Here is a 23,843-nt window from a genome sequence, read left to right as displayed (position 1 = left end):
CTTTAACACCGAATGTAGTACATTTGAATGTACTTCATGACTGTTTTATGAGGTATGAATCTTGTATGCTTTGGTACGGTGTGTAAATTATGGGTCTAAGCTTGGGTTAGCAAATGGGAGCCCTTATGAAAAAGAGAATTTTTTATGGGCAAGGTCAGCAAATATTTTACAAAGCCACACAGAAAGTTTTAAACATAATGTACATCGAGACATGACCATTCCACATTATGACTATTGTGTTGATTTAATGTGCACTTCTTTTTTTCACAGTGTTAAAAGTTCTTGTTTATCCAGCAAGCAGGCAAGCAGGAGTGTGACATTACAGTTCGGTACAGATATTTTTGGAAAGGATATAATTTTCATCATTTGTGGCTCAGTTTGGCACTGCAATACATTTGGAAAACCAAGATCAAAATGCAGCTGAAGTGCTGACTTTCAGCAAAGATTTCACAAAGTAATGGATTAACAACTGTGGAATTACAGCCATTCGGATGTTTTGAGTTGTCCATCTGTAAAACGAAGTGTCTTGCAGTGAACACTGATGCATTTGAGTGAATCTTAGCAGAAAATACAGCTCTGGATAGGACAGTCTTTATTTTCCCTTCTTTTCTTCTGTTTACTGTATTTAACTCTTGGATTATATACAGATAAGGATAATTCCCCCCTTGAAATTTAAATTTTTTGTCAAAAACCTCTCAAATGCTTTTTAACACAGATAGGGATTTTCACTACAGAAAAAACAAAAACTACCAGGGTAAATATTCTTAGCTCCCTGAAAAAGTATTCTTTTTTATTGAGTCATACCACCAACTATGCAATACTCGGAACTTGTAAAATCAAGTTAAAACTGAGGGTTATATTCCAATTTAAACACAGTATAAAAACTTCAGTGAGGGTTTGAGCCGTCACAAGCATCATTTCAAAAACTAAAGAAATCACTTTAGACTTAAGGAAAAGAATTGCTGATGTTCACAAAGTGTCAAGAACTGGAGTGAGAACTAACATCAAGAAATTCAAAGAGAGCCACACAGCTCAGAACAAGCCTGGCAGATAGAAAGGGAAAGATTTCAAAGACTCTGGAAAGAAAACTAGTCAGAGATGTTTCTACAGACCCCAGAACAACTGCAGAGATGCGTGAATGACTTTCCCAAGTTGAGATTGTCCTCTCAAAGAAGACGATCACTAGAACCCTGCACAGGAATGGACTGTGAGGTTGTAGACCAAGAAAAACTTCTGCAGAAGAGACACCTTCAAGCCAGACTTTAGCACGCCAACCTCAGAACGATTATGCATACTGGAGGTACACCCTTTGGTGAGACGAGACTAAACTAGAGCACTTTGGCCACAGAGGTGCTGCTTATGTTTCAAGAAATGCGTGAGAGGCGTACAACCCAAAGAACGCCACCCCCACATTGAAACACAGTGGTGGGGGTATTATGCTGTGGGGATGCTTCAGTCTGGAATTTCAGATCTCATCAAGGTGGAAGATACCTCATGCAGTCAACAGCAAAACTGGGTTTGGCAGTCACTTTTTCTTCCTGCACAACTCAGAACATGCGTTGCTCCTGGTGAAGAACTACCCCCAGAAAATCAAAGTGAATGTTACTGACTGGCCTGCACAAAGCCTGATTTGAATACCACAGAAAATCTGTGGGATTAGTTTAAGACCAAGATCTGGAAGACCATCTATTTTATTTCTGTGTGCAAAGTAAAAGAATCTAAGCATCCAAATTCAAACAAGGTTATTTAGAAAGGCTGGGTTAAAAATTCCTTGCTCTGTTTAACAGCACTTTGGAAACACTTTTTAAAAAATTAAATTTTAATAGAGGGGCTAATAAATCTGTCCTCATTTGCACACCGACCTCTTAATGTGTGTTGATTCTTCTCTTGGCTGGCTGTTCTGAAGGGTTTTTTCTTTGCTACAGAAGATCCTGCAATCAGCCACCACTGTCATCTTCCATTGGGCATCGAGGCCTTGTGATGTTGCCGTGCTAATCAGTGCATTCAATTCAATACAGCGTAATTTTATTTATATAATACATGCATTATATAATGCATGTATTGTATTGTATAATAACATTAACACACACCAAATACATTATATATACTGCATATCTTATGAAACACCAGGAAGGAAGAAAGTCTGCATATTGAACTTTTTCTAGGCATCTTTGAACCAGTAATACAGACAAATAATATTCATACCAGCCAAGCTTTTTCAAAAATACAGCTTGTGCTGACATGGCAAGATAAACTTCGAATCACTTGCCCATCAGCAAAAGGAAAGGCATCTGGAGAGGCTGAGGAAATACCATAAACATTATCACTCCTGGAAAGGTTTTTGCTCATCTCTGCTCTTTTATGGTGTAGAATTAAAGCTTTACTGTAGACATAAAGAGTTCCTCCTGCTCACCTGTCCTTACTCAGAGCGCTCTGTTTGGAAGGGCTGCCTGCTCGTCCTCTGACTCCTGAGGGAAAGGCCTCCAGTACTACCACTTGTGGCTTCTCAAGGAAGCACCAGCCATTGTGGACTCCAACATGAAGCCTCCTTTCCTGAATGACAACTGTCCTTATTGCACCATCTGATCCTGGTTGTAGCTAAGAATCGGTGAAGAAAAAAAGTAAACATATATTACACTTATAATCAATAAATATTAGTATTTTATTTTTTACATTATATTTTATGTCTTTGTAACAGTGTTAGGGACTTTGTTTCTTAGTTGTGTGGATGCTTTAAGCATCCACACTATTGAGTTCCTGTTTCTCTTTATTCTTTATTATTATTATTATTCTTCAAGTTGCTCATTTTTCGTCCTTTAACTACTTCCACAATTTTTATGCTATTTTCACCGTTCAAACTTTAAACTATTCTGCTATTTCTGCTAATTTGCGCTATGATTTTTGCTATTTTTTGCTATTATACTTTTTAAAATATTAAGCTTTTTTCCTTTAATTTGTCCCATTGAAATGAATGGAAAACTTCTGCAATTCTGCTAAATTTTGCTTGTTTTTGAAACTTAACTACTTCCTCATACTTTCGCCTAGAAAAACCATTCAAACTTTAAAATGTTCACAAATTATTGGGCTATTCATGTATGATTCAGCTTTTTCAAATCTTTTACCGTTTTACTTTTATGCCTCTTAAAGTTTTGAGTTGCAAAATTGTGATTTTTCACAAAATACATGCGTTGTTATGGTTGCTATGCTCTTGGCTTCCAGTGTGTCACTGAAGGTTTTGCAATTTTCACTTCATGTCCGAACAACTTCCTGCTACTTGCTCAATTTTCACTCAACTTCCACAAATTATACATCAAAACGTAGGTATTTTTGCTGGCTTTCAGAAAATGTCACTATCATTGTTGTGGGATTTATAGAATTTTTGCAAATCTCCTCAGACTAACACAATGTCAGAAAACTCTCCATATAAAGTGAATGGAGAGCTTGTTCAAAATCATCGCTGCATTTCTGTAATGAGAGGCATATTCGAATCGTCATATCTCCTTAACGAAGCAAAGTTAAGACATGAGGCTTGTCCCGGTATATCTTCAGACACTCCTGACGCTCACAATTCAAGAATTTCTTTCTCACCTATTACCGTTCTGAAATGAGTTGGACTTGTTTGAGGGTAGGAAATTTGTCCTTCGCTCAGATTTCTTCAGATTTCAAACTGTGGAAATGAACCACTTTTTTCTCTCGTCATAACTTTTTGTTGGATTTCCACAGAGACCTGAAAATTTCTCTGACTGTTCACCAAAGCCTGCTGTCTCTTACGGTGAAAGAATGATATCGATACTCCAAATAGATTTAGAGTTAGAAAGCGTTGTTTGAGGGCAAGTCAAGGCAGTTTTTGCTTCGCTCTGCTCAGTTATGGTGCATTAGAAGTCTAATATCTTTAATAATTCATATTTTAATGATAAATTGTTAACACTGGAAGATTCCCCCATCTCTTCTGAACAAAACGGTGTAAGAATGACCGCTCTAGCCCCTACGGTTAGGAAATTATGGTCATTTGTTTGAGGGAAGTCCTCACTATGAGAAATAGGCTGCAATAATCCTGTGCCTCTCTGTCCTGCGTGTGTAAAAAGATGCACCTGTTTTGGCGGGAAAACGTAAACAGCCACTCTGATTGGTGGATTTAAATTCGGCAGCTCTCTCCCTCTGTGTGTGTGTGTGTGTGTGTGTGTGTGTGTGTGTGTGTGTTTAGTGGGAGAGAGAGGACCCTGCCCTTATTTGGCAGCATGTCATTGTAGGATTTAAATTGAATATAGTTAGACTGGTTGACTGGATTAGAGCCTGTGTTTGTGTGTCCCTCTGTGCATTTGTGTTTCAATATGCCTTCATATTTGTAATTTTGTAAGTTATTACTATTCTGCTAAATGATACTATTTCTGCTTTTCATAAGATTTGTGCCTAATATAGTATTTCTGCTAAATTATAGTATTTATTATTTTTATAGGATTTGTGCCAAATATAGTATTTCTGTTAAATTATAGTATTTCTGCTTTTTATACTATTTGTGCCTAATATAGTATTTCTGCTTTTTATAGGATTTGTACCTAATATAGTATTTCTGCTTTTTATAGGATTTGTGCTTAATATAGTATTTCTGCTAAATTATAGTATTTCTGCTTTTTATAGTATTTGTGCTAAAACATAGTATTTCTACTAAATGTAGTATTTATGCTTAATCATAGTATTTCTATATATTTCTGCCAGGTCCCCAGGCAGCCAATCCTCTGTGAGGACTTAGACATTCAAATTTTCAAATCAGGGCCTGCACGGTTTCCCAGCCAATCATATATGTGTCCTGAGGCATTCAAATTTGCATATTGGGGCCTTCATGGCTTCTAAGCCAGCCAATCATATCTGAGGGCTGAGGAATTCAAATCCACAAATCAGGGCCTGCACAGCTTCCCAGCCAGCCAATCATGTATGTGGGCTCCAGGTATTCAAATTTGCATATTGGGGAATTCGTGGCTTCTAAGTCAACAAGTCATCCATGTCATATATCTCTAAAAATTCATATTTTAATGATAAATTGTCAACACTTGAAGATTCCCCCATCTCTTCTGAACAAAACGGTGTAAGAATGACCGCTCTAGCCCCTATGGTTAGGAAATTATGGTCATTTGTTTGAGGGGAGTCCTCACTATGAGAAATAGGCTGCAATAATCCTGTGCCTCTCTGTGCTGCGTGTGTAAAAAGAGGCACATGTTTTGGCGGGAAAAAGTACACAGGCTCTCTGATTGGTGGATTCAAATTCGGCAGCTCCCAGGCTGACCTAGAAACTCACTTCTCTCTCCCTGTGCATTTTTTTGCTGATTTTTTCATTTAACAAGTATATTTGAGGGACCCTCAGCATGTTCAGCATTTTTTCAGCTGTCCATTTTGCTTTTCCAATTTTTCTGTTTAACTTATTACTATTGTGCTAAATCATACTGTTTCTGCTATTTTATAAGATTTGTGCTTAATATAGTATTTCTGCTTTTAATAGGATTTGTGCTTAATATAGTATTTCTGCTTTTTATAGAATTTGTGCTTAATATAGTATTTCTGCTTTTTATAGAATTTGTGCTTAATATAGTATTTCTGCTTTTTATAGGATTTGTGCTTAATATAGTATTTCTGCTTTTTATATGATTTGTGCTTAATATAGTATTTCTGCTAAATTATAGTATTTCTGCTTTTTATAGGATTTGTGCTAAAACATAGTATTTCTACTAAATGTAGTATTTATGCTTAATCATAGTATTTCTATATATTTCTGCCAGGTCCCCAGGCAGCCAATCCTCTGTGAGGACTTAGACATTCAAATTTTCAAATCAGGTCCTGCACGGTTTCCCAGCCAATCATATATGTGTCCTGAGGCATTCAAATTTGCATATTGGGGACTTCATGGCTTCTAAGCCAGCCAATCATATCTGAGGGCTGAGGAATTCAAATCCACAAATCAGGGCCTGCACGGCTTCCCAGCCAGCCAATCACATATGTGGTCTCAGGCATTCAAATTTGCATATTGGGGAATTCGTGGCTTCTAAGTCAACAAGTCATCCATGTCATATATCTCTAAAAATTCATATTTTAATATTAAATTGTCAACACTTGAAGATTCCCCCACCTCTTCTGAACAAAACGGTGTAAGAATGACCGTTCTAGCCCCTACGGTTAGGAAATTACGGTCATTTGTTTGAGGGAGTCGTCACTATGAGAAATAGACTGCAAAAATCCTGTGTCTCTCTGTGCTGCTGCGTGTGTAAACAGATGCACCTGTTTTGGTGGGGAAAAGTGCACAGGCTCTCTGATTGGTGGATTCAAATTCAGCAGTTCCCAGGCTGACCTAGAAACTTAGTCCTCTCTCCCTGTGTGTGTGTGTGTGTGTGTGTGTGTGTGTGTGTGTGTGTGTGTCTGTGACAGAGAGAGAGAGAGAGAGAGAGAGAGAGAGAGGCTTTTAATGGGATGATCTCATTCTAAGATTTAAATTCAATATATTTAGACTGGTTGACTGAATTGGATCTTGTGTGTGGGTCTCTATGTGCATGTGTGTTTCCTCATGTGTACATATTTGTGATTGTGTGGCTGTAATAAATTTTTTTGCAGATTTTTGTCATTTAACAAGTATATTTGAGGGACCCTCAGCATGTTCAGCATTTTTTCAGCTGTCCATTTTGCTTTTCCAATTTTTCTGTTTAACTTATTACTATTGTGCTAAATCATAGCATTTCTGCTATTTTATAAGATTTGTGCTTAATATACTATTTCTGCTTTTCATAGTATTTGTGCTTAATATAGTATTTCTGCTAAATTTAGTATTTCTGATTAATTATAGTTTTTCTACTAAATCATAGTACAGTATTTCTGCTTTTTATGGGATTTGTGCTAAAACAAAGTATTTCTACTAAATGTAGTATTTGTGCTTAATCATGCCATTTCTGCTTTTTATAGGATTTGTGCTTAATATAGTATTTCTGCTAAATTATAGTATTTCTGCCAAATTATAATATTTGTGCTAAAACATAGTCTCAATTTAAAATTACAATATTCATAGTTCATCACAGTGTCTCTGGTAAATCACAATATTTCTGCTCTGTTGTACTATTTTTCTAAATCATAGTGTTTCTGTAATGTTTAAGTATTTTTGGCTAAATATATTCTTTCTGTTATCTTATACTATTTCTCCTAAATTCTTGTATTTTTGAGAAGTTATCATGTTTCTGGTAAGTTACAATATTTCTGCTAAATTCTGCTATGCTATTGTATTTCTGCCAAGTATTATGTTTCCTCTAAGATATTGCAGTTCTGCTAAGTTATTCCATTTTAGCAAACTTCTTTTGCTTCTGCAAAGTTTTTACAATTTCTGCAACTTTTCAGCTTTTTCAGCTACTTTTTGCATACAGCTTCAGCTTTAAGCATCCACACTGCATTTTCGCAGGAAATGCAAATTTTTCTAGTTGAAATTGATTTATAACATGAAAGTTTCCATCAGCAGCCTTGTTTACTTATCCTATTAACAAATAATTTGCTAGCTCTATTAGTATTGTAATTAAGTATTTTATCATTAACAAAAATATGTGAAAGACATCATTCAAATAATAGTGTGTACTATTCTTATTTTTTCAGTTATATAGTTTCCTTTTGTTTAACAAACAAGTGCTGGCAGAAATGGCTTTGCCACCCTGTATCAGCTGCAGTTAATGCGCAGCTGACTGACAGCTGTTCAGTGACTGACTGTAAACTCTGTTACCCCGAAGTGCAACGCGACGCTGAACCTGCCTCTCCTCCCACTCTTTCCCATTTTTTCTTTCCAGTTCAATCTTTTCTCTCTCTCTCCATCACATCTGCTACTCCCACTCTCCCTTTTTTCCCTTCTCTTTTCGTTGTCATTTTCTCTTTCTGTCCCCCTCGCTGCTTAAAGCCTTCTCCATATCCACCCACACCTTCTCAATCAAATTAGCATATCAATTCAGCTTTGGGTTTTTTCTTTTAAAACAGCAACAGCAGAAACAGGAGCAGGAGTAACAGCCCAGCCCGCTTGGATAACTGTACGGCCCACATACATCACCGCTCGCTGCTGTTCTTCTCCTCGTGTTACATCTCTGCGCCTGCTGACTCCATCTCTGTCTCCATGTTTACTATCTACGCTCCTCTTGTTATCGTTGCTCATTCGCTCACTTACATTATCCAATATGTGCACAGCTCTATACCATATTTTTCTTTTGGTGATGGGGATGGAAGATTAAAGCTCTTTTGATAACCTCAAGTGACTCCTTTATTTCTCACTATCCTCTAACAAAAGAAACAAACAAAACACTATCCGCTTATTACAAGTGCTCTATTTTGTGATGAGAGAAAGCCTTGCTGTTACACATATACGGGCAACTAAAAAGCACATAAGATGCAGGTAAAAATGAATTAATGTGCCGAGTTTTCATGATGAATAATCAGCTTGTGGACCTAGCGTCTACAGTACGTTTTAATAAGATTTCTTTTGTATTATTTTAAGATTTGGTGCCTCACTAAGGCAACACTGCACGTATAGTCTGTTTTCAACCGACTCAGCTCTTGCATAACTGTCCTCCAGCTGGATCACTTAGGCTAAGGCTCTAATCAATTACTGTTTGCTGTTTTTGAGTGCCAAGACTAAGATGTACTCACACAGAGGAGTCAACATCACATGGAAGTCAATCTCGTGCACCATGCATGCACAGTGACAAGCAAAACAATTAATAATTACCAAACAAAATTATGGAAGACTAAATTGCTGTATACAGTGGTGCAAGTGAAAGAAAAAAAAAACACAGTAAACTACATTTGCCTCATTTCTAACAAAGAAGTCCTGATTAAATAAACACTAGTTACCTTGTCCTGAAGTGTTTCTCTTTGTTTGTTTTTTGGAAAGCACAGTGCAGCAATGGCTAGAACTATCACCTCACGACAAGAGAGCTCTGGGTTTAAACCTGTTGGTTTAGAATTCACCATTCACATCTGTTCCAGTTCATCCTTCACCTCCTAGTATTGCCTGGTCTCACTCTTATGTTGCTGTCACCTGGAACTGCTACATCTATCATAATTTCTCTCTTATTCTTATTGTCAAGCTGTGTATGGTTGCTAAGCCAGCACTGCACCTGCTTATTACTTTCGAACCTGAAGTCCCACAAGAAGTTAGCTCAGCCATTTTCAAACACTTTTGAGTCTTGGGGACTTTTAAGCCATTTTTGGCACATATGTTCCTGTATGGTATTTCAGCCACATGCATGTGCATCCTAAACCCTAATATTAGGTGAGCGGCTCCGACTTCTCTTGAAAACCTGAAACGTGGATCCTATCTATGGTAGACTCTTGCATCTATGGATCTGGGACAAGAAGCTTTGTTGTAGTCAGTCCAGCCAATCTGTATCTTGTTCTTTGACCTTTTGATGTTGTTTAAAATGCTGTTTTGACCCATGCTTGTTTGTAGATTTGTGTGTCTACTCAGCACAGACGCTATGTTGCTTGCAAGGAGCATCTGGGTTGCAAAGAAGTATGTTACAGATTGATCAATAGAAGTATTTTGTTACCTTATTCAGAAAGTTTGAGTGGATTGGGCCAGATTTTGATTTTATCCAGCTCTTCGTGTCTGAGACCAATGGTTGGATGTGTGCATCGTGATGTTGACTGATTCTTGTTCTGGGAAGCTGCTGTAGGCTGAAATCCACCAGCCACTTGGCATTGGTATTGCGCAAGGGTCTTTCTCCCATATGGGTAAACTGCACAGTCATAGTCAAAATTTCAACCATTCATTTTGACTTCTACTGTATTTATTGTATATAGTATAGCTAAAGTTACTGTGTGGTTATATCGTCTTGGGAACAGAAGTATCCTTCTGTCTCAGTACAGCTTACCATTACAATTTTCTACTATAAACACCGAATTGTCTTTACATTACCCTATCTAACAAAATCATGCATTTGGCTTTCCTGGCAGTTGTCAGCACAAGTGTGACAGGATATCTGTAAATAATTGCTTTCTGTGACATCCAGATTATAATTATGATTGTCTTTTCCTACACAGTCTGTCTGCTCTCGCCTCTTTTCTTCACGGAAACCAGTGGCGGGGAAGATGACAGCGAAATGGCTTTGTCTTTTGTTGGACAGGTCTACCATGAAGTGTTTCAGAGAGAAAATAAAAGACAGACAGAGAGAAAGTTGTTTATAAGAGAACATCAGTTAAAGTGCTGCTTTCTGTTCTCCCTATCCATCTCCTCACACCCCTCCTCCAAGTTTCTCTTTCATTTCATTGTTCTTTTTCCTCACACCATCAGTTTCTCTCTCTCTCTCTCTCTCCCTACCTATCTTGCTCGCTATCCTCTTTCTTCTCCCTCTTGCCTCCGTCTGCTGCCGTCACAGATTTCTTCCTCCCTCGTCTGAAATATGAATATTTTAAAGCTAAGAAGCTTAAAGGGAACAATGAAATGGCCCCCAAGTTAAATTATACTCCATTTCCAGAGTCACAGAAGAGGGACTTTTCTGAGTGATGAGCACACCGGTGCTATGTGGGTGTTTCTTTCTCTTTTTCACACACATATATAAGCTTGTTGTCTCCTACTTTAGTGTCATATTTGATATTCCCCCTCCCCAGAGCTTGCTTTTACATTGCTGAACCAGACAAGTGCACTGTAACCAATCAGCACGGTCCCTTCAGCTGTCATAATGTACACTCGACATCTGTGTTTAAAAAAAGTGGAATTCATTTCTGATAACATGCCTAAATGCTGTTTTGTGTTTGTTGCATAAAGAGAAAGGGGGGAGGCAGAACAAGACTAATTTGCATGCTTTTGGATGCAGTTTGTTTTAGAGCTTTGTTAACAGCACAAACAAAAGCAGTGTGTTGTAAGGGAATGGTTGTAGTTGTATTTTTGTTGTCTTCTAATTAGACAAGTCGCCCTAATGTGGGAGTTGTAAGTGGAAACTAAGCATTCTGCTTATCCATCCATTTTGCATTGGAAAAACACAAAGGGTTGAAAATGCACTAGTGCCAGTGCACCACTATTATCTGTGATGGTTGGTCTCATGGCTGTTAGTCAGAAGTCCATCAAGAGTAAGCCAAAAGTGACTTGATACCAATAAAGCCTTTAGGGCTCAACAGAAATATTTTTTAAACTGCAAAACTCGCATTTCTAATGTGTCTGCAGTCTTGAGGAAAAATAATCATATTGCCTTGAAATCTGGGTTGGGGATAAAGCCCTCAGCAGAAAGTCAAAGATAACTCTGGTGGAAAACACATCTTATCTTGGAAAGAAAACCAAGTCAGAAAACAAAGACCATATATTTCTATGCACTGTAGTGAACAATAATGGCTGACAAGGGTTTGTAGTCCGCATGAGTGTGTACTTGACACATTTTTGCCTTTCTTATTTTCCAGAGTGTTTTTTTTTATCATTATTTCCCTCTCTCATCTGTATCTGAATCCAAAATAAAATGGAAAAAAAAGCCTCTGAAGTGAAGAAGTGGAAGATTATGAGTATTAACACCTGGAAACAGCATTAACATTGTCACATATTAACAACAAAGATTTTCTTAGATTCAATTTAACGGCCCAACTCCAGGGTGAGGCAAAGGAGACACAGGGGTGAGGATGAAATATTAGTAAGCAAAGCTGATTTAGTTGGAGACATTGTAATTTGAATAAAATGGAGGTGCTGAAAAAGAAAGTCCTTTAGAACAAATTTAGAAATAATAGCAGTCAAAAAAGAAATGGAAAGCAGGAAGCAGCTGCTTTATTGTTCAATTTTAAGGGAAATGAGCGTAGATTTTCAGAGAAGCCTAAATTAGTTTCTGAAGGTTATTTCTTTGTGCTTAAAAGGCAGGAGCAAGCTCTCCTCGGTGGCTAACACTAAGACATATGAAACCCAATATAGAAAATGGGTCTGATCCCAGTAATAATGGGATAGAAACTTTGTTAAAGGTCGTGACAGTTGTCCTGAACCCTCTTGACTGCTGCCAGTATAGCAATACTGGGTAACATCCAAGTCAAAAGACAAAAAAAACCCTTTGAACAAAGACAGAGGTTATAGTATTTGAGGGCTGGGGTCCTGCATAGCTTCTTTTTCCAATGGCTTCTATAAAAAACGCAAGCTTTTGACTTTTATGGTCAAAAGTTATCACTCACCCATCTAAATTACTGAATTCAGGTGTTCCACTCATTTCCACAATCACAGGTGTATCAAATCAAGCACCTAGGCATGCTGATTGCTTCCAAAAACATTTGTGGAATTCCAGGGTGGTACCGCAATAGGATGCCACATGTGCATGAAGTCCGGTCAACAGTCAACTGTTAGTGGTGTTATAACAAAGTGGAAGTGATTGGGAATAACAGCAACTCAGCCATGAAATGGCTATGTAAAATCACAAAACTGAGTCACTGAATGCCGAGGTGCATAATGCGCAGATTTTGCCAACTTTCTGCAGAGTCAGTCACTACAGATCTTCAAATTTCATGTGGCTCCACATTAGCTCAAGAACAGCACACAGAAAGTTTTGTGGAATGGGTTTTCATGGCCAAGCAGCTGCATGTAAGTGCAATCCAAGCTGCATCCAAGCCTTTTGTGCCACCAGTAGTGTAAAAGCACGCCGTCACTGGATTCTAGAGTAGTTGAGATGTGTTTTCTGGAGTGACGAGTCACGCTTCTCCGCCTTGCTGATGGATGAGTCTGGGTTTGGCAGTTGCCAAGGAAAGGGTACTTGTCTGAATGTACAGGGTGGGCCATTTATATGGATACACCGTAATAACATGGGAATGGTTGGTAATATTAAAGTCCTGTTTGTGGGACATTAGTATATGTGAGGAGGCAAACTCCTCAAGATGGGTGGTGACCATGGTGGCCATTTAGAAGTCGGCCATCTTGGATACAACTTTTGTTTTTTCAATAGGAAGAGGGCCATGTGACACATCAGAATTATTGGTGATGCCACAAGAAAAACAATGGTGTGAAATGGTCTTTTTCCTGGCACTTTCCTGGGCTGAACTTTAATAATAAAACCATTAAATATAATCATCGTCTCACTTAGAGGCAAATGCCTTCATTTTCATGTGACTGAAATGGTGCTGAAACCAAGCAGACCAGTGTTTTTCTTGTGACATTACCAATAAGTTTGATATGTCACATGGCCCTCTTCCTATTGAAAAAACAAAAGTTGTATCCAAGATGGCCGACTTCTAAATGGCCACCATGGTCACCACCCATCTTGAGGAGTTTGCCCCCTCACATACACTAATGTGCCACAAACCGGACTTCAATATCACCAACCATTCCCATTTTATTACGGTGTATCCATATAAATGGCCCACCCTGTATTGTGCCAATTGCAAAGTTTGGTGGAGTGGGGATTATGACGTGAGGTTGTTTTTTAAAAGTCGGGCTCGGCCCTTAAGTTCCAGTGTAAGAAATGCTGAATGTTTCAGCATACCAAGACATAATGGATAATTTTATCCTTCCAACTTTGTGGTAACAGTTTGGGGATGGCCCCTTTCTTTTATAACATGACTGTACAAAAGTGCAGAAAGCAAGGTCCATAAAGACAGAGAGCGAGTGTGGTGTGGAAGAAGTTGACTGGCCTGCACAGAGTCCTGACCTCAACCTGATGTAACACCTTTATGATGAATTAGCGCAGAGACTGCGACTTTTGCGTTCAACATCAGTGTCTGACCTCACAAATGTGCTTCTGAAAGAATGGTCAAAAAATCCCATTAACCACCCTTAACCTTGTGGAAAGCCTTCCTAGAATAACTGAAGCCATCATAGCCCAACATCATGTCAAACTTCATGGATTAACAATGGGATGTCACTCAAGTTTGTGTGAAATACGTGTGAAAGCAAATAGCAAAGAAAAGTGATTACTTTCAGCAACATAGTGCATTAAACTTTAAACTGACTGAAAACCACATCAATACAAGTCAGTTATGCAAACTATATTAAGATGAAGCCTAATAGACATTCCTGACATGAGTCGGAAAATCTACTACCAAACAAACCTAAAGGTAAAAGTATTCAAGTTCACATTACTTATTATCCAACCGTGTTATATCACTCAAAACCGGCTGTCATTACAGAGGTGCACAGTAATAATCATTTGAAGCTAACAGCACACATTCTGTGACAGTCTTTGGAAGCCATCATTAGTTATGACAGTGAAAGTGTCAGAAAGAGCTATGTAAAGAGCGAAAATGAAACCTGGAGAGAAGCAGATGGCACTTTCTCATCTCCACACACCTGGCCAGTAACTGTAGGATGTGGGTGTGAATGTTCAGTGTAGAAAGTTACACAAATTATGATGCCAGTAATGAGTGGAGGAAGTTTCAGACACTGTTCATCCATTTGACAAGCAACTCTGGTATAGTTTACTAACACTTTAAGGCTGGGGGCAATAACATTCCCTATTGGAGCTACCTGCTGTAGTGACCTCTTGTGAATAAGAGTGCAGCTGAAAGTTACTTCTTCTATGCTGTATTTACATATTTTGATCAGGTTTCTCACTCGTACATTGATATTTATGCAAATGCTCAAAAATCCAAACAACAGTACATATGAGCAGCCTAGTGTGCAGTGTACTTTTAGCTTAAAAAAATAATGCCACAATGCCATTCACTCAGCTTGTTATCATCAGCAGCATTGCCAAAACCAACATCTCCAACACCTCTATTTTCTATTAATATGAAGTTAATGTTAATTGTGCAACTAGTAATGAGTGAACAAGAATGTGGTTTCAGAAAGTCTTTTTCCTGGCACTTTCCTGGGCTGAACTTTAATAATAAAACCATTAAATATAATCATCGTCTCACTTAGAGGCAAATGCCTTCATTTTCATGTGACTGAGGTGCCAAAGCAGAGGCCAGCTGAAATATATAACTGGGAAAATATTTTTAATGACTATCACTCAAACACTAATTACATCTTTTCTTACTTATCTTGACAATACAATTAATAATAGTCCTCCTCATTCCCAATCATCCACTTTATCTTACACTGACTATCTGAAGGAAATGCAGCTGCTTGTTTGTGTGTTAGTGAAAAAAACAAACAAATGGGAACTTAAAGTATGGGGAGGATTAATTACTCAGTTTACTCAACTGAAAGTGTAGCAAATAGGCAAAACCTAAACTGAATGATTATTTGGGGGGACCAGCCAACGCATTCTCATCCCAAAATGTGAAATACTGACTTTTAGCTCAGATGCTATCAGCATCACAATGATATGCACAAGGTTACTGCTAGGAGGCGGTGAACTAATCCACTTCGCACAACAAATTCAGAGAAATTATTTGGGTGTTGGAATGATTTCTGGTGGAATAGAGGTGTATACATACAAGAAGCCACTCAAACATGTGGCGTTCAGAAAGTCAATAACATTTGGTGACTTCAGAGAACTACAAGTGAAGTAACAGCTGGCGATGCAAAATTAAACTTTTCAAAATGTTGCGACCAATCAAAGTGACTACTAGTCTGACCGAAGGATACCATTCATTGACATGACCGAATGGTGAACACATTAGAGGGCTATATAGGCAACCAGAGCCTGGAAAGTCCACTACCGGCCAGCCATCAGCAATTGTTGCATGCGTACTCACTTCCTATGTGAACACCCCTTATGTTTGCCAGAAGCCAGTTTGGTTCTTATTCCATTTGGGGCTTTGTTTTAGTTACTTTATCTTGTTTTTAAGGTTTAGGCAAAGGGACAATATTGTAGTTTGGGTTAACAAATAGCTTTTCAATAAATGTACTCTGCACATTGAAAAATTATACTTTACATCTAACTCCTAACGCATTCATAGTTGACCCATCTCAGTACTGCAATGAAACGTTTGCATCATGCCTGTACAAAAGGATAACTCCCAGAACTTTGATAAAATGGAAGAATTTAAAAACCTGTCAAAAGTGCAGGAATGACCATCATTTGCCTTTCAGACTATAGTATTATAATTTTTTTAATAGTTTTATAATAATGACAATTGTATTTATAAAGCAGATTTCATTACACGAAACTCAATCAGCTTAACACAGAAAATGAAGAAACATTAAAAACTGTGTAGGTTTACAGTGCCTTAAGGTAGCAAAAACAGCAAAACACAACAAAAGAACAAAACTTATTAACTGTAGGCATTAATGTTTCTGTAATGGTTACTCTACGATTACATGCTTCAGAAAAGATGTGTGTTGTTTTGTTTTTTAACTGAGGACAGACGACCACAAATATAAGAAATGCGTGTTGGGTTCTGGCAAAAAGGAGACTTGGAATATTTTCAATCAAGTAAAGTATAATGCAATTAACTGATTTTTATTTGTATATAACAGCTCTGTCCAGAAACTAGGAGCACTTTTTATTGAAATGTAACTTGGTACCAATTTAGATAAAATATAAAAGGTAATTAATGGTCTATGTTTCATTATTACTACAACTTTAAATTTCCATTAAAGAAAAGTTTAAGAAAAATATATTACGTGACAAATACTGTAATTAGCAGGTTTCAGATTGGCCAAGAATATTGCGATTGTTTGTTATTTAATATTTTCCTCCATCTATGTATATATTCCTCATGAATACAGAAAAATGGTTCTTTACTGGTTTCAGGACAAAACAATTAAAAGCAAAACCACCTTTATAGCTTTTGCAGATTTTTTCCCCTGATGCTTCTGAGGGTTTTTTTTCTGCAAGGCACCATTAAAAGCTGTCAGCTATTAATCAGTAAGTTTTCATGTCAGTACTTTGTGAAATCAATGTGTAGGCTGTTGTAACAGGTAATAATAACTCTACAGATGGCAACTGTCATCTCAAGGGGCGTGTGTGAGTGTGTGAAAGAGAAATGGCAAGAGAGTGTGAGAGAAAAAAAGCAGTTGAAATTATGTCCCACAAGAGTTTTGTATAAGCCAATTACCAAGTCAGTTATACAACTCCAGCATATTTCTCTTACCTTTGAAAACCGGCAAACAAAGGGAAACACTTCTGAGCTTTTATGATCATACACTTCTCACATAGCCAGGGAGAAGATGCGAGCTGGTAATTTACCTTTTTTTTTCATGTTTTAACCTGTTTGATCTGTGCAATCAGGGCACACACCTACAATAGAAACCTTTGTTTTGTTTTTGAAAGAGTCATGTAATATAGGCAGATCAAGCTTCACACACCTTTAAATCAAATGCATCCATGACCTGTGTTCATTTTCACCCATATCAAGACAGTGAGTGAGTGAGCGAGTGAGTGAGCGAGTGAGTGAGTGAGCGAGTGAGTATGTGCTCCTACCCACGCAGTGGATGTTAGCTCCCCCATATTGAGGGTGAGTCATTCGTGGCAAGAAACAGTAGCAGCATCATTAGCATGCTGCTCTCATCCTCCCACTCCCCTACTCCTTAACAAATTTTAACTGGCACAGAGCTTCCACCGATAAATCACTGTTGCCCGACCGCTGAAACACTTCCATAATTCACCAACCAAAAATATTGAGTCAAACACACACTCATACTGCTCCCTTTCCGTTCCCCTCCCCATTTCATTCCATTTGTCCCTAAGCGTAGCGTAACACTTTCAACCACAGCACATGGAGTTCTACACCATCATGATCACATTATGTTGTCTCACAGTTGGTCCGACTTGGAAGGAACCCCTTAATGCTGAGTCCAACTATGAGCACCAACAGCACAAAAATATGTGATATCATATCATAACTTTAAAGGATAAGGTTGTTTCTCACTGACAACACACACCAGGAAGAAAAAGTCCATTTCATGTTATTTTTTTAACCCTAATCTCTCTGTAGTACTCAGATCCAAGCCTAATTATTTATATTGTAGACAACTGTTTTTTTGTTTTTTAATGAGTCACAATTCAGAATTTTCTTTGAAATTTGTTAGGGACAATTTTAACCTCAGTATTAACAGTACCAAAGGATCATCTGTGTAACTGTGTGTTCAATATATGTGCTTAAGTAGTGTCGCACCACAGAGCTTCATTTTACAAAATTAAAAACGAGGATTTGGCTGCTCATGCAACACAGAAGAATTAATACATTGTGAGTTTTGGCATTTTTAGTTGATTTGGTAACAAACACAAAAAGGAAATTTGTTTTGGTTATGAAATGTCTGTGTGTTATTTGTCTGTGATTTATAGCTCATATAAGGCCCTTTTAACACCACTTAGATCCCAGTCACACAGGCCTAAAAAGACTGGTGGGTCACATGGCAACTGCTCGGTAAAAACGAATATTCCCTAAACATTTGAGTAATTGCTGAGACTGCTGCCCATTACTCTCATTAATTCCTAAGCCCCAGTCACACAGCCTTAGAGACCAGTCAGTGACTCCATGGTAACCATCCATCACTAGGGAAAAATGTGTATTCCGCAATCAGGTTGCGAGTTGTTGCAGACGGTTGCTGGCTCTTGCTAGATAAAAAAAAAACAAAAAAACAAAGACTCAGGTAGAGGTATGTGGTGCTGCAACGAAAACCCTCATATGTCTTGATGCATTCTCAATCATCCAGGCAAGTAAATCTCCAAAGGTTGATTCTGTTCATCTGGACGTAGCGTTTTCAGTGGGAGAAACGTTTTGTCACTCATCCAAGTGACTTCTTCAGTGTCAGCTGACTGCAGGTTTCTTATATCCTATAAAACAGTACATTTGCATAATGACTGAAATCGGCACACTGAAGGAACAATGGACCTCCCAGCCCATTGTTCATTCAGTGCCGATTGTGTCCCTTTGAGCAATATGGCTCATTTGAAACAGTAAAACTTAGTATTGTTGACAGCCCAAAATGTGATGTCCCCATATGTGGACAGCAGGTCTTTGGAGGTTAAAGTAAAAGTTGTGCCTTTTGGAAAATGTTGCTTTAATGGGTAAGACAAGTTGCACTTTGACATTTATACATACATATATATACACATTCCTGGTTTGTCTCGGACTTTGTCTGGTTTCAGTACAGCTCAGGAGATAGTCAGTGAGCGTTTGCAGACAAGTTGGCATCTTCTATACACACAATACAGACAACCATATCTGTAGTAAGGATGTGTTTGTTCTCTTTGCTACCAGTCACATCCAGCAACCACTCACCAGCCAGTCAGAGAATATAAATTTTTGCCTAGCCACCAGGGGGTCACCAGCCAGTCTGTAGGCCTGTGTAACTGAGGCTTAAGGTGATGAGCAATAATGAGACACAAGGGCTAAATGATATTTAGGCAGCTGTATCAAAATGGATCTGAACCATCAGGTTACTTCTATACTTCCTAAAATGTAAGGCGATTTCTAGAATTAAAAAATTATAAGGTTGCTAAAAAACAAAACAAAACAAAAAAACGTAATTTTACATAATCGCCGTTTTAATAAAAATAAAAAATGTTTCTTCAGCATTACAGTCAGGAAACAGCCAGCATGAGGTGAGTGAAATGATAATCCCTATTGAAATGATAATCAGCAGTAGCAACTCTTCCTGCAACAACAGCTCTGCAGCGACAGTGCATAAAGCAGGCTTAGTGGAATATCATCGATAAATGACATTTGATTCTCGTGTTCCAATTTCTGAATAGTTTATCTTACAGTGTCACAGTCAGCGGTTTTGACACATATCTGACTCACACTGGTCAACTATCCTTAAGTGACATCTGTGCTCACTAAAATGGATTTTCTGGAATTTACATAGTCCCATTTACAGTCCTCACTGGAGGCTTGGCAGCATGTAATCAATAAATGACCACAGAATGTAACACTTTAATTTCTCTATCTGGACTCAGTTTATTTTACATTTCCATACTGGCTATTCAAATTCTATAAAACTAGTACTTAAAAAATTTAAATGCAATACATTGTTTTGTAAAAAATACATATATATTTATAATGATTTTCCTTGCATGTTTAGAGACCTTTTAAATGCAGGTGAAAGAGTGAAATCAGTGTTTTTGCAGAATTTTTGTTTTTCAGGAGAGCTTTATTGTATTGTATGGTATTGCATGTCATCTGAAACAGTGTTCAAAGACACTCAGAGGGATTTTAAAATAATTCATGACAGAGAGAAAAGAATCAGTTGAAAATCAATTAAATAATAATTTCTTGATGATGTTTAAAGTTTATCTGTTTCCTGATTCAACAGCTGGGCATTTCTTGTCTTGTCTGACTTACAGTGTCTATAATCAGTTGCAGTCTATCTCCTCTAATGATTGGATCGTCAATCACTACGAAGACCTGGATCCCATGAATATTTTATGCTCGCCAACTGCATTAAACCCTGTTCTTTTGCGCTGCATCAGTTACATGGGTAAGTGGCCTGCAGTCAAACTGGGTTTCCTTGGAGAACAATGTGCAAGAACGCTGCTTTTGTTCAGAAATGTTCAAACAAAAAATGCTTCTTTTTTTCTTCTTTTAAATACTACCGCGTCCACAGGGGCAGTCCTACTTTGAGTGAATTTTCTTCTTTTAGGACAAATGAAAACTTCCCCGAGCTTTGTTGCCACAGTCTTTCTCCGTTCATTAAATCAGCCTAAGGCGTTTTGTTCTGCTTGCGGCGCGGCATTGGTCCTCCCCTGCTCTTCTCCTCCTCTTCATCATCTTCTGTTCTATCTGCTCTTTTGATCACAAGCTAAAATGTTACATACATTCTGACAGGATCTCAGGCCCTTTCAACAAGCGCAATAGGTTTTATTGAAGATATAGGTGAGCGGGTGCTACAGGTCACTGGAGGTGTAAGCCTTTGGCTTTGGGGAATGTAGACAAATTCAAGCATCTCTGAAGAGTAGTGTTAATTTTTTCTCTCTCCCTTTTTCTTTTTAAACAGGGGGTCAGAGTGTGTTTGAAGAGGTCCAAGACTGCAATTTAAATTAATCTTGTGCTCATTAAACTGTTATATAAAAGTAAAGTAGCTACACTAGTCCACATAAAAAAGCACATCAACTAGGGCACAGGCTGTATAATATATGGGAAAGTGGACTGTAGAAAGAAGCAACACTGGGATAGTTTATTGAGCTAAAAATAGAAATACTTATGGGGAGATTAAGTGAAGACGATATGTTAGACAAGCAGCCAGTATAAGGATTTTGTCTCATGCTGTACTGTACATTCATCTGCTTCCCCATTCCTTTTCATTTTTGCTATTCCATTCCTGCCTCAGTATCATTTAAGCACGCTAGCATGGAGTCACACACATTCACTCTCTCTCACACACACACAGACACAACGGTAAAACCGAGTTGGCGTGTGAGGTGTCAGCATCACTTCAGAGACAGCTTGATGACAATCCAGCTGGAGTCACACTTTAAAGGTCACACACAGATCACACACACACACCCTTTCTCTTTGTCTGTCTGTCTTTCTCTCTCTCTCTCTCTGTCACACACACACACATGCGGACACGTTTTAATTAAAAGCTGCAATCAAGCTGACTTCTGCATGTATTAACACCTCTTGCAGACGTGAGAATGTCGTCATATTGCTGAAGTTATAAAAGTCTGGAACATTTAACTCATCTACGCAACATAGGCTGGTTATGAGGACCTGCAAAGAACATCTCACCAAGGAGGGAAAAAAAGTGTGAACGCCAATATGAGAAAATTAGTCATGCTAGCATGACACTTTGCTCACAGAGAAAAAGTTGTAGTCTACTTTCCCATATTTACACTTAGGTACGGAAATAAAATATACAGAAATAATTTCAAACTGTATGCATGCAACAAAAACTGGATTGAAATACAAGAAATATCCTTGGAAACGAGAAAGGGGACAAAACATAAAAAGGACAGAGCTGCCTGTAAATGCTTAATGATTGAAGTGCCAAAGGGAATAGGCCTGTTTGGAAAAGAAAAAAAAACTGGGTTAGTCTTTTTTTTTTCAGTTTTTACTGAAATATGTTTCATTAATGCAAAAGTAGTGGAGACAAAATCCTAACTGACTGTTTGATTGTACAGATCAATCAATAATGTTCTAAAGGGAGGTTTAGGGCTGCATGACCTGCATATACAAGCGTATGTAAAACCTTGTGAAATTACAGGTCCTTAGCTCCACTAGCATTCTCTTCAATCTTCCATCATCACAAGCTGACTGTTGTGCTGGCAGTAGGTTTTGTACCTTGATACCTTTGGTCGAGTTTACAACAAGACTACTGAGATAAGAACCACCATCCAACTATAAGTCAGCCAAAAAAATAAATGAATAAATAAAATATTTATTCTTCTGTGGATCTTTTGCATTATTGAGATTCTACACAGTTCTATCCAAAAGGAATACAACTTCTATGTAAAAAATTAGACCAATATTTATACTCGCTGTCAACTCTGTGCTGGTATATAACAACTATAAACCACCTTTTTATGGTATGAAAAATAAGCATCTAGTTTTCACTCAAAATGAGAAAAACACTTGCCATATTTTTTGTCATTACTGAATTACAGTGTCCTGCTATGAATGCACCAGACCAGAACCTAAAGGAGCATTATCATTAACAATGCGTAACATAGCAACGATTTGTCACAATCGTCGGTATTTTACACGATGGGATGAGAACGTGTTGTGAAATTTAAATGCTTCACTGTTCTTCCTATGCTGCTGTTAAGTGGCCATGTCTGTATGTCTGAACCTTTTTCCACCGGTTGTTTATAAAAAAAATTTTGTTTGTGTTGGCTTGTTCTTGTCACAGTACACGCATGCGTAAAAACCACAATGAGTTTGGACCTTTGTTTTCACGCTGTTATACAGATGTTGGTCCCCAGTGTCAGAACACAAATTGTGCAAAATGTCTTTTAAATTATGCTGTCCCATTGTTTCTGGAGTAATCTACACGGGGACCTGAACTTGTCGTAACACATTACTGTGGGATGATTTACAAAAAGTTTATATTGTTCCCTTTTTCAGTGAGATTGCTCTTGAATTTTTACTTTATGACATATTACTGCATATGATGTGGATGCTGTGTTTATTTATTTGTGCTGTGTGAGAGTTGCATTTGTGCGATTTCTTTTGCTAATAATCTGCTGTCCTCTTGGCCAGGTAATTTATGAAAACAGATTTTTTTGATCTTAGTTAGGCTATTACATGGAATGAATAAGATACTGATTATTTAACATTAACATTATAATGCAACTGTGGATTAAAAGTACAACGTCCCTGCACTGGAAAAAGTCAGCAAATGTTTTGGGCCATTTCTAATCAGATTTGATTGATAAGTACTGTTATTTTCATTTGTTTTTTTTATTTTGGTTTAAAATTCAGTTTAATTTATTTCAGTTTTCAGATTAGTTTTGTTTTGATTTTAGTTTTAATTTTGGCTATTGATGGCATTTGTCAGCTTTTAAGATTTAGAAAGTCAATAACAGTACAAGAAATACAATAGACCAAACACTTGTCCTGTTTGTGTTCACAGATTTTACCAACACTGAGTTTTTCAGTTCTGCTGACTACCTAACATTGTTCTATACATGCAGTTTTACACACAACCGAATTCTTAAAAAAGAAGATAAACACCCATAGTGTTTTCAAGATGGCTACGATTGACAAGATCTGCCTTCTTGAAGAATTTTGGTTATTCCATCACAGACACACTTACAACAGCTCCTACTATTTGCTCCACTTAATCAAATCTACTCTCCTTTAGTCCCCTGTGTTTGAGTTTGGGGATTAAACCCAGCAGTATCAAAGAGCAGGCAGAGAGGGATATGGAGTGACAGTGTTGTCATATCAATTCCCATCCTTACTGGAGACACATCTCACTTAGGCTGAAGTGAACAGATAGGGCCTGTGCGAAGCCATTGTACATATAATTGCTAGTCCAAAGCTGCACCTGTCAAATACGGTTAACCATCTGGGTTTCCACAGACAAGAAAAAAAGAAAAGAGGATAGA

The 23,843-nt window shown here is 37.8% G+C and overlaps 1 protein-coding gene across 4 annotated transcripts in view; it reads right to left on the bottom strand.

Annotated features, from left to right (window-relative positions):
• The window catches only part of nphp4 (nephronophthisis 4), a 249,304-nt gene that overhangs the window by 174,524 nt on the left and 50,937 nt on the right, over positions 1–23,843 (bottom strand). For all 4 annotated transcript variants that reach the window (XM_076878848.1, XM_076878847.1, XM_076878846.1 and 1 more), the window contains exon 8: positions 2,414–2,598. In XM_076878848.1, coding sequence (XP_076734963.1) covers positions 2,414–2,598 — 185 coding nt within the window. The remainder of the gene's footprint in view (positions 1–2,413; positions 2,599–23,843) is intronic.

Source organism: Maylandia zebra, linkage group LG20 (assembly GCF_041146795.1).
Source record: "Maylandia zebra isolate NMK-2024a linkage group LG20, Mzebra_GT3a, whole genome shotgun sequence".
In the NCBI taxonomy this organism is placed as follows: domain Eukaryota; kingdom Metazoa; phylum Chordata; class Actinopteri; order Cichliformes; family Cichlidae; genus Maylandia; species Maylandia zebra.
Note: the sequence above shows the minus strand (reverse complement) of the source record. Positions and strands in the feature narration are given on the sequence as shown.